Here is a 19,462-nt window from a genome sequence, read left to right on the forward strand (position 1 = left end):
CAGCTAACATGGATAATTAACATTTTTTTTATTTCCTTTTATCAGGAACATATAAATATATAATATTTATATTATAAAAATATTATAAACAAATATTTTACTGCACTGGCATTTGCATTCTTTGTTCTCCCATGGGTTTTTGGGATAATATTTTCTTAATAAATTCTCTGAAACACATTGAATTCTTACTGAAGCTTTCCCTATCCTGTCATCTTCCAGATATGTTGGGATAAAACTCAAACTAGGCAGCTCAACTGAAAGGGATTTTAGAAATTACTATCACAGAATATTTCACAGTATTAGCTTTGGAAGTCCTTGACAGCTGGCTGGGGAATTCTGGGTTTTGGAGTCCTCCAGACCTAAAGTTGCCAAGGTTGGAGACGCCTGGTCTATGTTACAGGATCTGAGAGGGAATTTTCTTTTGTGCTTTCAAAGGATACAAAAATTTGCTTCTAAATGCAACTGATACAGATAACCCACAGGAACAGGGATAGAACAAGCTGATCTCATTCTTTTTAGCTTTCACATTATTGTGAAATGGGCATTTCTTTTGTGTATCCATTTCAAATTTTTAACAGCTTTTCCTTTGAAAACACGCTCTATTTGAATGACTTTACATGAGATTAAAAGAGATCCTGTTCTTTATAGACAAGCAAGGTTTCCCCAATAACTAATATCCCAGAGTTCCTACTTTGGCTAATTTCTACAAAACCAGATAAATATTGACAATTTTTGAAAAATATGCTTTGGATCCTAGATAAACACTGAAGATAAACATCACCTTCAAAATTGAAATATATATTTCAAACTAAGACAATGTACTACCATGTTTCCCCGAAAACAAGACATGCCCTGCTAATAAGCCCAATCGGGCTTTTCAGAGCATGCACCGTAATAAGCCCTCCCCTGAAAATAAACCTGCCCCAACTATTTAAGTGCATGCACAACCGGTCCCCGCCATTACCACTGTACCATCTACCGGTACAGCTTGCAGGGCAAAAAAAGGGCTCACTGCAAAAACAGCGGCAGGCGAATCAAAGTGCTTCCATCGTCGCCCTTCCTGCCTGCTCAAAAAGAGCCTGCTGCAAAAACAGTGGCAGGCCAGCAATGCGATCACCCCCTCCCGCCTGTTCCTTCTCGCCAGTGGTGGGTTTCAAAATTTTTAAAACCTCTTCTGTAGGTGTGGCCTGATTTGTGGGAGTGGCTTGCCGGCCATGTGAATGGGTGGGAGTGGCTTGCCAGCTATGTAACCAAGTGGGAGTGGTTTGGCAGTCATGTGACTGGGTGGGCATGGCCAACTTGTAAAATGTGATGAAACTCACTTAACAATGCTCTTGCTTAGCAATCAAAATGTTGGCTCATTTGAAGCACGCAAGTCTTAAAGCTGTCAAGTTACAAAAAAAATCCCAGGGGTGTTCAAACTTGACAGCTTTAAGACTTGTGGACTTCAACTCCCAGAATTCCTCCTCCAGTAATGTTGGCTCAGGAACTCTGGCATTGAAGCATGCAAGTCTTAAAGCTATCAAGTTACAAGATCCTTGCACCCCTAACCCTTTAGGGAAAAAACCCCAGGGGTGTTCAAACTTGACAGCTTTAAAACTTGTGGACTTCAACTCCCAGAATTCCTCCTCTCACTCTTCATCTTGATGATGTGTGGACGGACGGGGAAGAGAGCTGGAACCTCTTCTGTAGAAGAGGTTAGAACTGGCAGAAACCCACCCTTGCTTCTCGAGCAAAAAAACACCGCCCACCCCAATGGTAGAGGCAGCCTGCCTATTCCTCACCATTGTGCTCAGGGAAACGGCTGGTAAAAAAAAACCCTTCTCGCGAGCACAATGGTGAGGAACGTGACTAAGCTGGAAAGGTAAAAGGTGTGCCTCCCTTCTCACCTGCCCCAGAAAATAATAAGCCTTCCCCTATAATAAGCCCAAGGCCATATTTCATGGGGCAAAAGAAAATAAGACCCTGTCTTATTTTTGGGGAAACACGGTAATTTATAAAATATAAAAATGCACACAAACAAAATAAATCAATAGGTAGCCCCTGATTTACAACCATTCATTTAGAAATTACACTACCACTGAAAAACATTGCAGCCTCCCTATGTTTACATGTTCAAAATTTAAATACTTGGCAACATATTTATGACAGTTGCAGTGTCCAAGATCATGTGATGACCTTATTTTTACCTTCTAACAAACTCAATGGGGAAGCCAGATCCACTTAACAACCATGTTATTCACTTAATAACTGCAGTGTTTCCCTCAACTGGAGCAAGAATGTGCTAAAATGGGGCAAAACTCATTTAACAACTCTCTCACTTAGCCACATAAATTTTGGGCTCAATCCTGGCTGTAAATTGAGGATTACCTATAATATATCAAGCAAATACATAAAGCAAATATTAATTGGCTGAATACAAAATGAAAAATATCTGACATATTTCATATATCAGATACCAAATATAAGCAATATTCACATTCAGACAATCAATTCTAGTTTTTCTTTCTGTGATTAACCAATTTTGTTGTATATTTTGTACAATGACAATAAAGGCTATACTATTATATTAAAAATGTTGTATATAGATAAAAAGTTAGTATATTCACCTGATTTTCTTGCCTTCATAGCCAGAACAGTTGCCAGTTCTCTCTGCATCTAGCACATCAAAAAAAAATTGTGTTATAAATATGCTGATGGAATATATATATATAAATAAATATAAATGGAATGTGTGTGTGTGTGTGTGTGTGTGTTGTGTTTATGCTGATAAATAAATAAAGGAACTTTATTGTGACTTTAAATATATATAGTATGTATGTATGTATGTATGTATGTATGTATGTATGTATGTATGTATTCATACATACATACATACATACATACATACATACATACATACATACATACACACACTATTGTTTCCAATGGAACTGCCACATAAATTGTCTGCTGCCTATACAAGGAACAGTAATGCAAACAGACGGAATTTGCTTTTTCAAGAATCCTGAATTTAAGACTAGAATGGAGTTCAGATTCAAACCTAATAATATTTATTGAGATGGATGTTCCACTGAATGCAATAAAGATGAACTATAGCATTAATTACATGTTATAGGTATTAGCTTCATGAAAAAAGTATTTTAACTTCAGAAAGGTTATGACCAAGCTATAAATTAAAAAAAAATGGGTAATATGTGGGGGAAATATATAATTTTCATCATATTTGGCACATGAGAGTTCCCTGATTTCATCAAATATCTTCCCAGAAATTACTTATCAACAAACTCGATCAAGCCAGCTGCCAGAATAAATAGAAAAGAATCTCCAATATAAATCTCAAAATAAGCAACTCACATTGGCCCAATTTATGAAGAAATTTGAAAGATTAGAGTAAGCTACAGCATTATAATATTAATATGTATGTATGTATGTATGTATGTATGTATGTATGTATGTATGTATGTATGTATGTATAATATATCCTTTTAGCAGTTTACTGACCTAACATCATTCATTGCCTTTCATTGTCCATTCATTACAACATTTACATATTATTTTAACTAACTGAAATAAACTATCTTTGACCAAAAGTGCACCTTTGCCCCTATTTCCTGCACTTGAACTAACTTGGCATTATTCAACACAGCTGTTCTCATTCAACAGTTCCTCGCCCTTCTATTGTTTGGAGAGAACATGCATTTCCTTTATTTACAGGTTTCAATCTGACTCATCAAGAAATAAGTACTTAGGGAAAAAAGGACTTTTAAATGTACATAACCAAAAGTAGACCCTGAATTAGAGAAAGAAAGAAGTTGAAGTTGAAAAGTCACATCACTCACACAGGCATATTAGTTATACATAAACCTTCTACTTTATGTAGCTACAATTAATTCAATTAATATTTTATATTTAGATTATTATTGGTTAACAGTGCTTAACTTAGCAAAATGACTACTTAGCAAATAGACTGGGCCTTTGGTAAGCCCAGTCTATAGATTCCATATAGCAGTAGTCTAAACAAATAAATGCATTTTTTTACTTTATTTGTATATTACCCGTTCCCTGAAGACTCTGGAGAGCTTTATATTTAGCTCCAAACAAAATCCATCCACAAAAACAATAATAAATTCTATCATGAAATAAACTAAAAACAGTATTCAAAAAAAAGGTGTACAAAAACACAAGTCTGGCAATTTAAATGTTCAAAAATAGCATGCACTTTGGATAGAATAATAATGCCTTTTCTGAACTCTGAAAGAAGAGCACTCTAAAAGAAGGCAAGGGGAAGAGTATGGGGATAGCCATACACTCTGCAACTTCAATTTGATGAATTTCTCAGTTAACGAAGGATCTATGAGAAGAGAGTTACTGCAATCTGGTCAAACACCTTAGTTGTCCCTTTAACTAATGTTCATGGTCTCAATCAAACTGCCTATCAGAATCTCAGTTCCTAAGTACCTTCTGAAAAACCAATAATTCTTTAAGGATCTGAGACAGACTGATCTAACAGGTCCTTCTTCACAGCAGAGAGAGTTGTACATTAAACTCGGCAGCCATTAGTGTGTGAACTATCCATGATAATGACCCAAATGCAAAGTTTAGAAGATCGAGGGTTGAAGGGAAGACGCGAGAGCCAGGACTTCAAACACGAACAAGGTTTATTCTTAACAGCAGTGACAGCGATTCAAATGTAACAATTCCGCGCCAAGGTATTTATACTCGGTAGTTCAAACAGGGGAACCAATGGGAGGCCTGGTAGCGTCTAGCAACTGCTGACGCAGTACCCTGGCCAATCAGGTTGGCTCGGCTGGCTAGCAACAGGCTATGCTGCGCCTCAGCCAATCAGGGCACAGCCTAGACTGTTGCTGGCCTCCCGGTCGTAAGTGGAGGATTTTCTTAATCCTCAACACTATCCATGATAATGACCCAAATGCAATGCCCCTCTGCATCAGGTCCATAGTTAACTGGCCCACTCCAGATTCCTCACCAGGGAAGCCTGGTTAACATGTCCTAACATTCCCAGTCTGGCAAACAAGATCATCATCTCAACAATTAGGTTAAACAGCCTTGACAGAGACATACGGATGACTACAACTTCCCCTCTACTTCCCCTTAGTTAATGCTAAACCTTAAATCCCAGGAGCAGACTTCCTAGAAACACTGGCCCCTCCTCCAAGTTTTTGAAATAAAAATCAGAGTTAGCCTCCTAACCACAATTAAACTGTGGGTGGGCTTTGTTTTTTTTCACAGACAAACCTGGCATTCAATAACGATGTAATAAAAAAGTCGGCAGAGTTAGAGGGCAAAATTAAGTATGTCATCAGCTTAAAAGTCTAAGTCCAACTTTTCCTGAATTCTGTTGACGCTTATCTGGCACCAGTTTAGCACTGACCTTTAGTTAACTAGATTCTTGTGTATAGACTTGAATAAGTTTTCTGTGCCACTACTTAACAAATGATTCTGATCCTTTGCAATTTGCAAGCCAGAACCCCTGGTTCTTGTGAAGAAAACTAAGAACCTGAGGGTGGGGATTAGTAAGACTTATGAAACCCTCCTTCTCCAAGGGTGGCCTGGTCTCAGAGTTCCATTTTAGCTTTTAGTGCCAACTATAATCTCATTTTACTCATTTTTCATTTCACAAAAGCCCTCCTGGACTGCATCACCCACTACAGCCCAAAACCCTCTGCAATCTAGTACCAGGGCCAAATCAGTCAAAATATTTCCAGAATTTGAAGTCCCTCAATCAGCCCTCTAACCCCACTTCCAACTACTCCCCCATGCTATTCTTATTCAAAATTCAAATAACAGTGGGAATCCTAATGTCATCCAGGTATAGCTCTCTGACTCCAAACCAAACTCCAATCCTAAAGATGGCCTTTTGAAATTTTTAGTGAGAAGACATAACAATTAAAGTCAATGGAATCCAAAGTCTTTGTTGTCAGTAACTGCACTCTTATGAATCATGTCAATGTTTATATATAACCTGAATGTCACAGAGTTTTCCTAGAGTGGAGACCAACTGAAGAAAGCAACCAGCATCTCAGACTTTCTATAATCAAGGTAAAGCCTTATTTGGAATACTGTCTGTCTCAATTGACTATCTATGGATGTACATAAGTCAGGAAGGGGAAAAAGAGAGATAAAATGGCAGCCACCAGTCCAACGCCATTAGCCTCAGAAAATACTTCATGGCCCAAGTGGTGCTCCGAATCCAGGCCATAGCACTACACTGCTTTCAAAAGATCATTAATGACTTCAGCTGATCGGCTCCCTCTTTACATCTCACAATTTATTTCCAATATCTTGTAGCTGGTAAAAGTCTTGTCTCACAATGTGCCTTAATAATTTAGCTTTTTTCCTTCTGTTTCCATGTACCTGATGCCTTGGATGTGTAATAGGATAGTAAAATCACCCTGAGAAGTATCAAGGAACAGCCCATCATGGTTGCCATTTTTATTATTAATCAATTTACTATTTAATCATCTTCTAAACATTTAGATTTTATTATTATGGGGCGTTGCTTTATTGACTATAAAGATCAACTAGAGACTACTATTCCTAACATGCCATGAAAGACTACCATGTGGTTCTTCAGATTTTGTTAAACTTCAATTTAAATCTGCTCTTAAAATAGCAATAGCACTTAAGACTTATATGCCGTGCTTTACAGTGCATTACAACCCTCTCTAAGTGTTTTACAGAGTCTGCATATTTTCCATAACAATCTGGGTCCTCGTTTACCAACCTCAGAAGGATGGAAGGCTAAGTCAGTCTTGAGTCTGGTGAGATTCAAACTGCCAACTTGCAGGCAGTCGGCAGTCAGCAGAAGTACCTGCAGTACTGCATTCTAATCCCTGCACCACCACAGCTCTTAATCATAGCAAAATGTGAGGAAATGTGGAACTTGAAACCCAACAATACCTGAGGACCATTTTATCAGTTTCTGATTTATAAATTAGTATGCTGTGTGTAGAAGCAGTTAAGAAAAATACGTGTCAGGGCAATATTTCTTCCTCTTTCCTAACATTCCTTCTCAGACTGATATGAAAGCAGTTTCCTAATTTTATTGAAGGTACTGATTGGAGTAATGCAATGATTTTGTAATGTAATGTAATGCAATGTTTTTCAGACACAGCAACTTTAAAATGTGTATACTTCTATTCCCATAATTCCACACCCAGGATTCTGACTGAAAAAAATTGGAATCTGAATCCACATATCTTAAAGTTGCCAAGTTTATAAAACACTGACCAAGATTGCATGATCAGTTCTGCAGTATTTAATTTTTCTGCCTAATTCTGGCATAAATATCCATGACAGGAATAAGAAATGAGCAGTTCTCAATATTTTTGAACCTAGATGCCTCCAGATCTCTGATAAGTGCTAATCATATTGCCTATTTTGCTGCTACCTATTCAAAACATAAAGGTTTCTTTTGTTAATAATTTATTAATAATAAATTAATAAATAATTTATTCTTTAGTTTTATAATGCAATTAGAGTTTATTCCCTTCCCTTTCATGAAAAAAAATCATCCTCAATTGGTTCAATTTTGTTTTAAAATATTTATATCTAGCTTTCCCTTCAATATTAGGACTAAATATACATTTAACAAAGGCAGCATTAAAGTTTTAGTTTTTAAAAAATGAAAGGGTGGCAAGATAAGCATTAATGGGCAAAGTTGGCAGGACTATCTTTTTAATTAAAATTACAAAATAAAGTGTTTCTCTGATGCATTAAGGGAAAAAGTCTGCAAAACTTCATTCTGTTAACGACACATTACTGGCAGCTCTAGCAATAAAAATAAACAATTCAGTCTACATGCTAAGCAAAAAAAACAGTGTATTTCAAAGCTATCTAAAATCAAAGAGATCATTATAACCATATTTAAAAATAAACACTACAATGTCCATCAACACCAGCATGACTGATCAGGGATGAAGGACACCATAATCCAAAAGAGCTGGAAGACATGAGAGTGAAAGCTATTTTATTAATGAAAGTTAAGCACATTCTCTTGTGCACATGGCTTCTAATGCTGCCACTTGATAAACAGGAAAAAAAACTATATGTTTTAAACCTTTTTTTAAGTATAACATTTTTACGAGATACATAGCTCAGGATATTTCTTTACATTTTCTGCTGGGGTTTTGCTTATATAAGCTTATATAAGTACTCAATTGTTAAATGGGGTTTGCATGGAACAAGAGCTGAATTATTAAACCTTGATTTCAGTTGAAATTAAACAAAAGGTACAGCAGAAATACTGGTCCACGGTGGTCATTTTCAGATGTCTTGGTCTAATTCTTGGTATTAATGTTTATTTTCATGTGGATAGGAGTCTAAATTAATAGTTTAATATCTGGTCTTCCTGCACTCTCTTCTGCAGAGAGCTGAATAATGTCCTGCCAAATGAAGATATTCTGGGAGCTTGGGATCTTAAAGTCAGAATGAGCAAAGATGTTCCAGGCTAATGCAGACCAGTTGTACATGCCCAGTTCCTCTTTAACTGGCTTGAATTCAGTCGGAATTCAGTCGGCAATGCCTTAAGTACTCTAAGCAAGCAACATGTATTTTATATTCTATTATTCAAACATATCTCCCAACTTCAGTAATAATATCTCTTACTGTCCAAAGATTTTTAATACTCTTGCTTCTCATTTTAGCTACATTTACTCTGAGTTTCTTGATTTTAATAACTAGCACTGTCCTACAAGTAATATTAATTACTATTGCTGTTTCCTTTTCCACTGCTAATCAGTAGTGGAGGATTTACAGTCCAGATAAAAATACAAGAAATGCATTGTTTAAATAACTAATTAAAATCATCCCACAAATTAATCTTTAAGAAAGGCTTACTGCTGCTGTAAGACGAGCAAGAATTTCTGCATTGCTTTCAGCTGTTTCTTCTATTCTTCTGTTATCCCTTTTGAAACAAAAAGCAAATAAAAGCTCATAGTATATCTGAGGTGTAAGGTTGGTCTGAATTCCCTGAAGACATAGGAAAACAGAGAATTAGACTGCTATGACTAAGACATAATGCTTAGGTTTGCCAATGTAATAACTCTGCTATACAAATTGCACTGGCTCTCATTTTCCTTCCAGATACAATGCAGGGTTCTGGTTATCATCTTTAAAACCCAACACAGGGTCAGGTTATCTGCATGAGTGCTTTTTCCTAAAGATATTTACCCATTCTACCAAATCAGATAGGTGGGCACGCTCCTGATCCTTTCTCTTAAACATTACCATATTATGAAACTAGGAAATGTGCCTTTTTCATAGCAGTCCCTGCCCTGTATAATAACCTTCCTTTTGAAGTTTGGCAGGCCTTTACCCTCCTAGTCTTCCAAAAAGCTCTTTTCCCATATGTGCTGGAAAGATATGTGGTCAATGAGAAGACTTTATGAGGAACTGTATGTTGAAAGTTAGCTTTAATACTAGAGGTTTTTTATTAATGTATATGGTTTTAATATATTTATATATTATATTATTTTGTTATTGGTGTTTTAACTGCTGATTGGGAACCGGGAAGATTTTGATACAAGACGGATGGCTCTATAAATCTTGTAACTAAATAATATAAATGATTAAAATGTTCCTAACACCAGTACAACTAAATGCCTTTATTTTTATCAAATATGTTTATATTAAGAAAATACAATGTTGTAGGTTTGTTATTACGTTTCCTGGAATGGCATAACTGAACAGCAACTTTAATTTAAGAATGGCACCCCAAGGAAATAAACTCTTCAGTTTAATTTCAAGGAAGAAGAATTAAAGTTATAAACCTCAATTATTAACTTCTGATCAACAGCTGGAATCAAGAAAGCCACTAACTTTGCCTCCAGCGAGTACATGACATAAAATACAGGAACCCAACAGATTATTGTATCTTATGTTTTAATCTCAGTTTGTCCAATCAGTAAATTTCTTATGAGATTTCTTTTAAATCTCATGTTCTGCTGTCCTTTCTCTATTTGTCATTACCTGCTGATTATTTTAACAGTCCTGCTTTTTAATTTGTCATTATTTTAAAGTAGCATGATGTGATAAAGCTCATATATTGTCCTAATCTTGATTCTTTAATCAATATTATTAAATAACCACGAAAATACAGATTTATATTATGGTGGTGGTAGTTGAGGTCACAAGTTAAATTAAGCCAAAACTAAACAGCCTCGATTATGACATTAATGCTATCTGTATAATTTTGTACTAGGTTTGATGTCTTTTGCCCATCACTTAATGCAAAACTAATTTCTAATTGAGACCGAGATAGTAACCTTTTAGTTTAACTAAAATTGCTTTAAAATGAGGAAAAATATAACATGCATGCTTGTTAGATACTATTGTATACTTGATTACGAAGATACATAAGTGGCACCAGGCTTTATAAAATGTAGAAAGCAGAAAATAAAATGATAGGGTTTATTCTTATTCACAAGCAAATATCCTGTTCATATATAATGTTACGTGTTAAGTTTATACCTAATGTTTATATCTTGATTCCTATATAAAGCTAAATCATAAGAAAAGAAATACTCTTTTTTAACATAATGGGTAAGATTTATTTTTATAAATGTAAATACAGTATATAGTCATTTTTATAATGGTACTTACGGTATGTTGATATTTATATATAATATTTCACATTGATTTAAGTTTTTAAAAAAAACAATTACTGGCAATATTTTTAAATTTTATTAAATTATTTGAAAAGGTAAATCATAAGAAATGGACTCATAACATGCTGTAAAATTCAAAACATATGATGTATATGTGAAGCAAATCAGTCAGTAATGAATAGAAATATACTTACAGCTTACACATATTCATCCTTGGAGAAGTAACAGGCACCATCTTCAGTAGAAATTTCACACCGTTTTTCCATCCTTTTTCTCCTTCATATTCACAGAATAGGTATGTGCATTCATCAGATGAGAACTGGTAGAAAACATACCTGTCTAGAAAATATATCTGCTTATCCACTGTTTAAAGAAAAGAGGGAAAATGATTATATATTTATATCGATAAGTAATTATATATATAAATGGTTCTTTCCTGATTATCGCAAGTCAAATATATGCATGCAAGTTTAGTCTAAAATTCATCAAGTGGAAAGATCTGGCAATTTGTGTATAAACTTGAAAACTATCCAGAGTTAGGGGACTATTTGTATGATGGAACTCCCACCCCAAGAATTCTAGTCCTGTAGACTATTCAGAAAATGGCATAAACCAAAAGGAAACAAAACTTCCAAACTACTGCAAGACAAATAACATGAGTGTGTTTACATCATGTTTTTAACCACAATAACCTCCAGCATGCTGGCTAAGGCTCAGAAACCAACTGGCGTATGTAGTCAATTTGAAGAAGATTACAAAGACCAATATACATATGCCAACCAATTATTTCTTCACAAGTTTTTGTGTAGGTAGAAGACCAGTGAAGCTTTCCCCAAATAGCATTTTATTACTTATCAACTACCAGTGAGTTATGCCTTTTTAAAAAAAATCATTTTCTAAAAAACTCTTTCATGATAAGCCACCTATGAAGACTATCTGTTCATTATAAGATGTTAGGAATATTATAAAGCACTCTATTCAGCAAACAAAGCCATGTTAACTAAGAAACTATTCTAACAGTATACACTCAAATGAAATGGTTCCGTTTTGTATTGTAGAACTTCTTCACTGAGAGGAAAAAATAAACTGCATGCATATTCTGAGCATACAGCTTACAATAGGATTGTAACAAACTGTTACTGAAAGGTAGCTCTACTTTAGCGTGGCTTGAACAAAACAAAACAAAACTCAGCCAACAAATATGCTGATGGATGAATCTGAATTAATTATATTTCTATTCAAGCCCCATGTTGCAAAAACTTCTCATGTTAGTGAAGAAAAAAATATCTTAAGTGTTTTTCAAGATTCATGCTGAACTTTCAATAAAGATTCAAAGCATGAAACAGTGCATTAAGCAAGTCATACTGAAGAAAAGATAAACACCATAGCAAGTATCAGTGTAAAAATATAGAGAGGAGAGATGAACAAGAGGTTCAGTTATAAATAAAGAAGGTGGATGGAGAGGCCAGACTTAGATGTGGATGGGTCCAAGATAAATATGGTAACACATGAAAAAAGGTGAACACAGATATATATCAAAGCTATATATTTGTTAATGTGTATGGACTTGTCTACCACCTTTGAATACAAGAAGTCAGCTGTTTTCCCCAAAGGGCCTTATTATCAAAAGATATCATTAAAAATGATTGAAAAGGAGGAAGAGGTAAATAATAGGAAGAGGAATGCATATTGTCAAAAACATATTTACAAATACTGTAAGCATACAGTGAAATTGCTATCCAGATTTTAGAAATTTAGTGGAAATAATGTTTAGAAAAAGATGATAAAAATAACCAGGGTGATATATTTTATAAAAATTGGCATGTACTTTCATGGGCATCAATATCTAGCAAACATATCATTGTAATTATCCAGAATGTGAAAGATACAAATGTATGATAAAGGGAGACTATATTCAAAATAACGCCCCATTTTTTTTATTTTTGTATATATTGTAAATATAATGCTCCAATAAAGAGGAAAACAAGAGAAATCTACTGCTTTGCACAACAGATTGGACTTGCTACTGTAAAACTGACCTGTTAACACAATTCCCATATTCAGTAGTAGCTGCCAGATACCAGCTGCTGTAGATCTGCTGTTAATGAAAGTACAGCACTTCAAAAGCCAGTCTACCAGTTCAGATCCAACGCAACTTTGCCTAACAAAACAAAGACCAAAGTTATAATCCTGAAGCATTTACAATAAAATATGTTCATGCTGATGTCAGGCTTACATTTTAATAAACATACATTGTACTTTATCACGATGAAAGATACTTACCTAAACTGAAATCCAGCATATATTTAATGAATCCAGGTGACACAAATGATGAGCATGCTTTTATATCTAATTTTGCAGCTTAGTATAATTGTGTTCACTCCAAAGATTGGTTACATGACAACATCTGCCATGGAGTTTACATATTCAGAAGAAGTAGTTACCAAAACAGCCACTTGAATCTGTGTGGCTGCTGTGAGTCATTTCTACTGGAATAGCTGTTGAATTAAAATCTATCTAGAAAATGCTGAGAGCCTTGCTGTGCTGAATTTTCCAGGAGCAAATCCAACACTAAACTTTTTGCAGAGGCCTAATAGCTACAGTACACCAGCTGTACTTATTGTTCTCCATACAAAGACCCAAAAAGAGATGGCTGTTGAGATTAACTTAGTTCATATATGTACATCATAAATCCTTTAGCCTTAATTCTTCCTTTTGCTTTGTTTTTCATAATTCATACAACCTGATAAGGGACCTTCGGGTATTCTAATCCAGCTGGATAGTTAAGAGTGCCACAAGAAAAAAAATCTGTCTAATTTGGGGATTTTCAAACTGTAGATCAGGGCTGTCAAACTTGATCGTGTCACGGGCTGTTTTGTGATGTATTACAATGACTTTTTTCCTTTGCTGAGCTGGGGTGGGCATGGCTTCCGCAGGATCTATCCAGCCTGTGGGCCACCAGTTTGACAGCCTATTATAGATCATGACTCAAAGCTTGAAGCAAAGTCTGACACAGCTTTAACTCTGCCTCCAGAAGTCTCATGCATTATTCCCTCCTTCCTACATTGTCCACAATGTCTACTAGCCCAAATTCACAAGGTTCATCAGATGTTGTGTGCTGTGAACCTGGAATCACTAAATATGATTCCATACAAATATCAGTTCCCTTCTAGTTATTTCTCATTGCCTTTTGTGCTTGCAGTTATAGGGGGAAGAATATGAAGGAACAAGATTTCCACATGATCCCAGGCAGCAAATATGCTTGGCAACAGAATTGAAAGTGCTTGCCTCAAACAGGGACACCTGCTGCATGAAAATTGGAAGAGGAAGGGTGTATGTGATACATTGGCCCAGTGGTGAACAATTTACTCTGAGCGATTGGTTTCCTTGATATAGCACTCAAATGAAAGATGAGATGAATCTACCTAGTGCAAATATGCTTTTGCTGATTGGTCACCTACTTATTTGATCAACAAAACTGGTTTGTTCTCTTTTCTATGCATATACACTGCACATACACACCAGACACTAACTCACAATCAAACACTATGCTATATTACAGCAACAAAATCCAGATAAAAATCACTAAATGGTAGCAAGATATTAGACTTTTGAATCTCTTTCTAGTGATTGCACACACTTCCATAGCCCAGATCCAATTCTAATTCAGCTATTTAGCACCATTCAGTCTCAGTAATCAGGTAGATATGTTACGAAGAAACCTGCTAGTGTTTACTGTTGTCACAGAAACCCTGGTTGGCTGCAATCCCAATGTATCTCCTCCCCATCTTTAATGCATCTTACTGTGAGCATTTCAAGGAAGGGCCTTAACTATAAAACCACTCAGCTTTGTGGGAGGCTAATAGTATATCTTTTTAAGCATTTGAGTGGTTCCTAGGTTGTTGGAAAATACTAATACCAACAAATATCCTCAAAAGACCAATTAAAGTACTATTTGGTAATGATTATTTGAGACACAACAGGTGTATACATTACTTGGACCACTGTCAGAACTTGTTCTTATTCTGCCTGGACACATATGGAAAGTTCTGGCAAGATTCTGCTTTTGCCTGTGCAAACCTCATGGCTTTGAAACTCACATTTGAATCCAAAATGCAGGAATGCAGGAACTACCAAAATTAGGAAGGGAGGTTAGATAGACAAGCTACCCTATAGCTTGTCTATTTAACCTAAGACTTAAGGGAGTTCTGGCAAGGCTTCGACTTTGGGTTCATAAGCATTGTATGAAACACAAAACTGGAACACTGCCAGAATTTGTTCTCACAAGCCAGCAAAGTCAGAATTTTCTACAGTTATTGGAATAAACTGCTAATGTTGATCCAATAAAAATGTATAGTCAAAATGAGACTGACCCTTTCAAAAATAAAACCCAAATTTCAAAATTATACAAAACTGATCTGGTTTATAATTCTCATTGAAAATATGTTTCTAAATCTATATTTACCACCCCCAGAATCCAAAAAAAGTATTCATAGCACACTTCTTACAGCAGTTTTGGTAGGCCAGTACCCCAAAAATACCATAGAAGCTGAGATTGGGCTCCTGTGGTCATTGAAACTGTAGATCGTGTCCTGCTATACTGTATTTTCTGTAATGACTCATGGGATCAATTTATAACACCTTATCTAATAAACTATCTGGAAAATATTTATCTTTTTATGTGCAACTACTATTATCAGCTCAATATGAAGTAATTTCTATGAATATGGCCAAATTCTGTTGTGCTGTATATAAAATTAGGCAAGCTTTAATGCCTCACTGTTAATGCACCACAAATTGCAACGTTTTGTTCTGTTTTGTATTTACACAGCACAATAGGAATGCTCTGGATTAAAAAGTATCAACTTGGAAAGAAATCAGCCAATGGTGGTCATGGTGATGCATGGTGACCAATTCAGATCCAATGCAAGTGAATGAACGAGCAAGCACAAGATGATATGTAGTTAAAATAAGAAATATATTGTTACCTGCAAAGCCCCATTAGAGACATTCTGTCTTTTATCAGAGTAGAAGCTTGTAACACAAAAACATTTCTGAGAGCTCTTCCAGCACACAAGGCATCCTCTCCATAAATCTAAAGAAGATAAATTGGATGGACAATAATTTTTGCGGTTTAGACAGTTATATATAGCATTAGAACTAGATATAAGTTTCAAGACACAGAAAACTAGTGCAGCACAATTTCATTAACCTTTTAAAATATGTTTTAGTTGTCAGTAATAATTACATATTAAATTTTAATTTCACACAGAAATTATGTGCTCAAAAATAAAGAGCTGTTAATGCTTCTGCATTTAAATATAAAATAGCTCAAAACAATGAAGCAATGTGACTAGTAATAATAATAATAATAATAATAACAACAACAACAATAATAAATAATAAACAACATCTTGCCAGTAGAGCAAAAAGGCAACAAAAGAAGGAGCAGGGGCACAAAAGATCAGCTACGAATTGATAAAATGATATTAGAAAATTGTAAAAACAGAAAAATGAACTTGAATATGGTCTGGATTGATTACAAAAAGGCATTTGACTCACTGCCACATAGTTTGCTAACTGACATTAGCAAAAAATATTACATCCTTTACTGAAAAGGCGATGAAACAATGGAGAACTGAGTTGGCAGTAGGGAATGAGATCTACGGAATTGTTAATATCAAGTGAGGAATTTTCCAGGGTGATTCACTTTCACCTCTTCTCCATCATCGCAATGATCCCACTATCAGTAATCTTTAAAAAAATGAAATTAGGCTACCAAACAGCCGAAGAAGCTGAAAAAAATTCGCATTTACTATATATGGATGATTTGAAACTCTATGGAAAGTCAGAAATAGAAATCCAATCATTGACAAACACAGTCCGAGTATTCAGCACCGATATTTCAAGGCAGTTTGGCATGGAAAAATGTGCCACTGTATCCATAAAAAGAGGAAAAATCACTTCATGTGAGGGAATTGAAATGCCCAATGGCCAACTAATTAAATGCAATGAAAATGAAGCCTGCAAATACTTAGGCATTCTGCAGTTGGATAATATCAAGCATGGAGAAGTAAAAACTATTGTCAGGCGAGAGTACACCAACAGAGGAAAATTTTGAAATCTAAATTGAATGGTGGAAATACAATCAAGGCCATAAATACCTGGGCAATACCAGTTATAAGATACACAGCTAGTATAGTTAACTGGACACAAGCTGATTTGGACATTTTGGAATGAAAAACCAGGAAACTAATGACAATGCACTACAGTTTACATCCACGTGGTGATACTGATAGGCTTTACCTGCCCCGAAAATCAGGTGGCAGAGGATTATTACAAGTGAAGCAAACAGTTGAAGAAGAAAAACATGCACTGGCTGATTATTTAAAAGAAAGTCAAGAACATCTATTAATTGAAGTAAAGAACAAAAATCTACTGAAGGCCCAACAGACGAAACAAGAATACAGAAAAGATGTGATAAAATCAAGAATGCAGAGTTGGCAGAACAAAGCACTGCATTGCCAATTTCTGGAAAAAATAAAAGATAAAGTAGACAGTGAACAAACTTGGTTATGGTTAACAACGGGTACATTGAAGAAAGAAACAGAGTCACTAATCCTGGCTGCGCAAGAACAAACTATCCGCACAAATGCCATTAAGGCCAAAATCGAAAAATCCTCTGATGATGCCAAATGCAGACTTTGCAAAGAAGCTGATGAAACTGTTGATCACATACTCAGCTGCTGTAAAAAAATCGCGCAGACTGATTATAAATTGCGGCACAATTCAGTAGCACAAATGATCCATTGGAATTTGTGCAAAAATTATAATATTAAAACAGCAAAAAACTGGTGGGAACATCAGCCTGAAAAAGTAACTGAAAATCAGATGGTCAAGATCTTGTGGGATTTTCGCATACAAACAGACAAAATACTGGCCCATAATACACCAGAGATCATACTGGTTGAGAAAAATAAGGTCACAATCATAGACATCGCAATACCAGGTGATAGCAGGGTCGCTGAGAAGGAACATAAAAAAAATCTCAAAATACCAGGACTTAAAAATTGAAATCCAATGATTATGGCACAAACCAGCAGTAGTTTGTAGTTTGTAGTTTTTATTAGAATTTGTAGGCCGCCCTTTTCCCTGAGGGGACTCAGGGCGGCTCACATAAAACTGGGAAGGGGGGGATACAAACAACAAGATAGAGACATATAATAAAATGGTAGGCAACATACATTCATCATTCGGGAGGGGTAACTATCCTTATCCCCAGGCCTGACGGGCGAGCCAGATCTTCAAGGCTGTGCGGAAGGCTTGGACGGTGGAGAGGGTACGAATCTCCACAGGGAGCTCGTTCCAAAGGGCCGGGGCTACTGCTGAGAAGGCCCTCCTCCTTGTGGTTGCCAGCCGACACTGGCTGGCCGATGGAATACGGAGGAGGCCTAGTCTATGGGATCTTATTGGTCGCAGTGGTAATTCCAGTGGTAATCAGCACACTGGGTGCTATTCCAAAAGCACTGGAATTACATTTAAAACAGTTAAAAATTGACAAAATCACCATCAGTCAGATGCAAAAAATCGCACTGCTTGGATCTGCACGCATATTACGAAAATACATTATGATATCCTAGGCCCCTGGGTAGGGTCCGACTAGTAACCAATGCCAAATCCAGCGAAACAACTGGCTGCTGTGATACAATTGTATAATAATAATATAAATATAGAAGCAATAAATACCTTATTAGGAGGATTTTCCACATAAGGATTTGAAATTCTCCTAGATACAATCTGTAAATAAAAAATAAAAAGTATAGCAATAAGGAATAATTTAAAGATAAATAAAAGCATTTCTTACCAATCACTTGACACTGATATTTTGCCTATAAAATACTGAAGTTCTTTTTGTAGTACTTTTTAAAAGAAGTGCTTAAATCTTCCCTAAATTCCAGAGAATTTTAAGGTCCCTTTAAACTGATTTATTTTTATCAACACTTTTATTCATTTCATTTCAATTCATTTACTTTTATAAATATTTGCTTCATTATTACTTTATAATTATCTTAAATTAATAAGCATTACCCTTAAAGTGGTAAATACTTCTACTTATCAATTAATCAAATTTTTAGCAGCCTATTGTTTTAAGTTTACTTTTTTGTAAGGTAAAAAGAACACCATATGATTTTTCTTTTTTTTTCTTTCTCCTACCTTGGTTGCCTTCTAAAAGGAAGCTACTACTATTGCAAAGGTCTGCTTAATATAATATCTTTGCTAATAGTCTTTAGTCACCATGTTGTTACAATGGCTATTGCTAAGCTATGTAGTCCTAAAATGTGTCATCATGTGACTGCATAACTTAACGATAGCAATCCTGGCACTCCCTTTTATCATCATTAAGTGAGGACTTCATATACCTGCAATGTGAATCCCTCTCATTTAATGACTTTCTAACTTTAAATGGTCACTGCAGGTGTGGTCATACACTGAGGACTACCATTTGGTTCCCAACATGTATTTAGAATAAAGGAACATGAAAGAGTGCAGACAAGAGATCCACTTACAGTAAATCATAAAGACAGAAGGGTTTGTTCTTGTACATTTCAGTTTGTGTTTGAGACCTTTGACACCAATCTGAAAGATTGGTGTCAAATATCTCAAAACTCATTATTTTCAAAAGAAAAAACAGTTCCCAAATAAACTGAATGAGGAAGGTGATGGAAATGGAAAAGTGCCACGTGGTATGAGATAAATACCAAGATGATATTGGCAAAGTTCTATGGTGTTATAAATATCGTCTTTGTGACTGTCTGTGTATGATTATAAAG

At 35.5% G+C, this 19,462-nt stretch overlaps 1 protein-coding gene across 1 annotated transcript in view; it reads right to left on the reverse strand.

Moving 5' to 3' along the window:
• The window catches only part of RAPGEF5 (Rap guanine nucleotide exchange factor 5), a 115,196-nt gene that overhangs the window by 85,572 nt on the left and 10,162 nt on the right, over window positions 1-19,462 (reverse strand). Inside the window, exons 2-7 of the mRNA XM_014055104.2 lie at window positions 18,378-18,428; window positions 15,620-15,726; window positions 12,671-12,792; window positions 10,826-10,994; window positions 8,863-8,929; window positions 2,610-2,658 (exon numbers count right to left, since the gene is read on the reverse strand). Of these exons, the coding sequence (XP_013910579.2) occupies window positions 2,610-2,658; window positions 8,863-8,929; window positions 10,826-10,994; window positions 12,671-12,792; window positions 15,620-15,726; window positions 18,378-18,428 (565 nt within the window). The remainder of the gene's footprint in view (window positions 1-2,609; window positions 2,659-8,862; window positions 8,930-10,825; window positions 10,995-12,670; window positions 12,793-15,619; window positions 15,727-18,377; window positions 18,429-19,462) is intronic.

The sequence above is a fragment of the Thamnophis sirtalis genome, unplaced genomic scaffold, assembly GCF_051295495.1.
Source record: "Thamnophis sirtalis isolate CommonGarterSnake01/CBP01778 unplaced genomic scaffold, rThaSir2_p1.2 scaffold_4, whole genome shotgun sequence".
Lineage (NCBI taxonomy): Eukaryota > Metazoa > Chordata > Lepidosauria > Squamata > Natricidae > Thamnophis > Thamnophis sirtalis.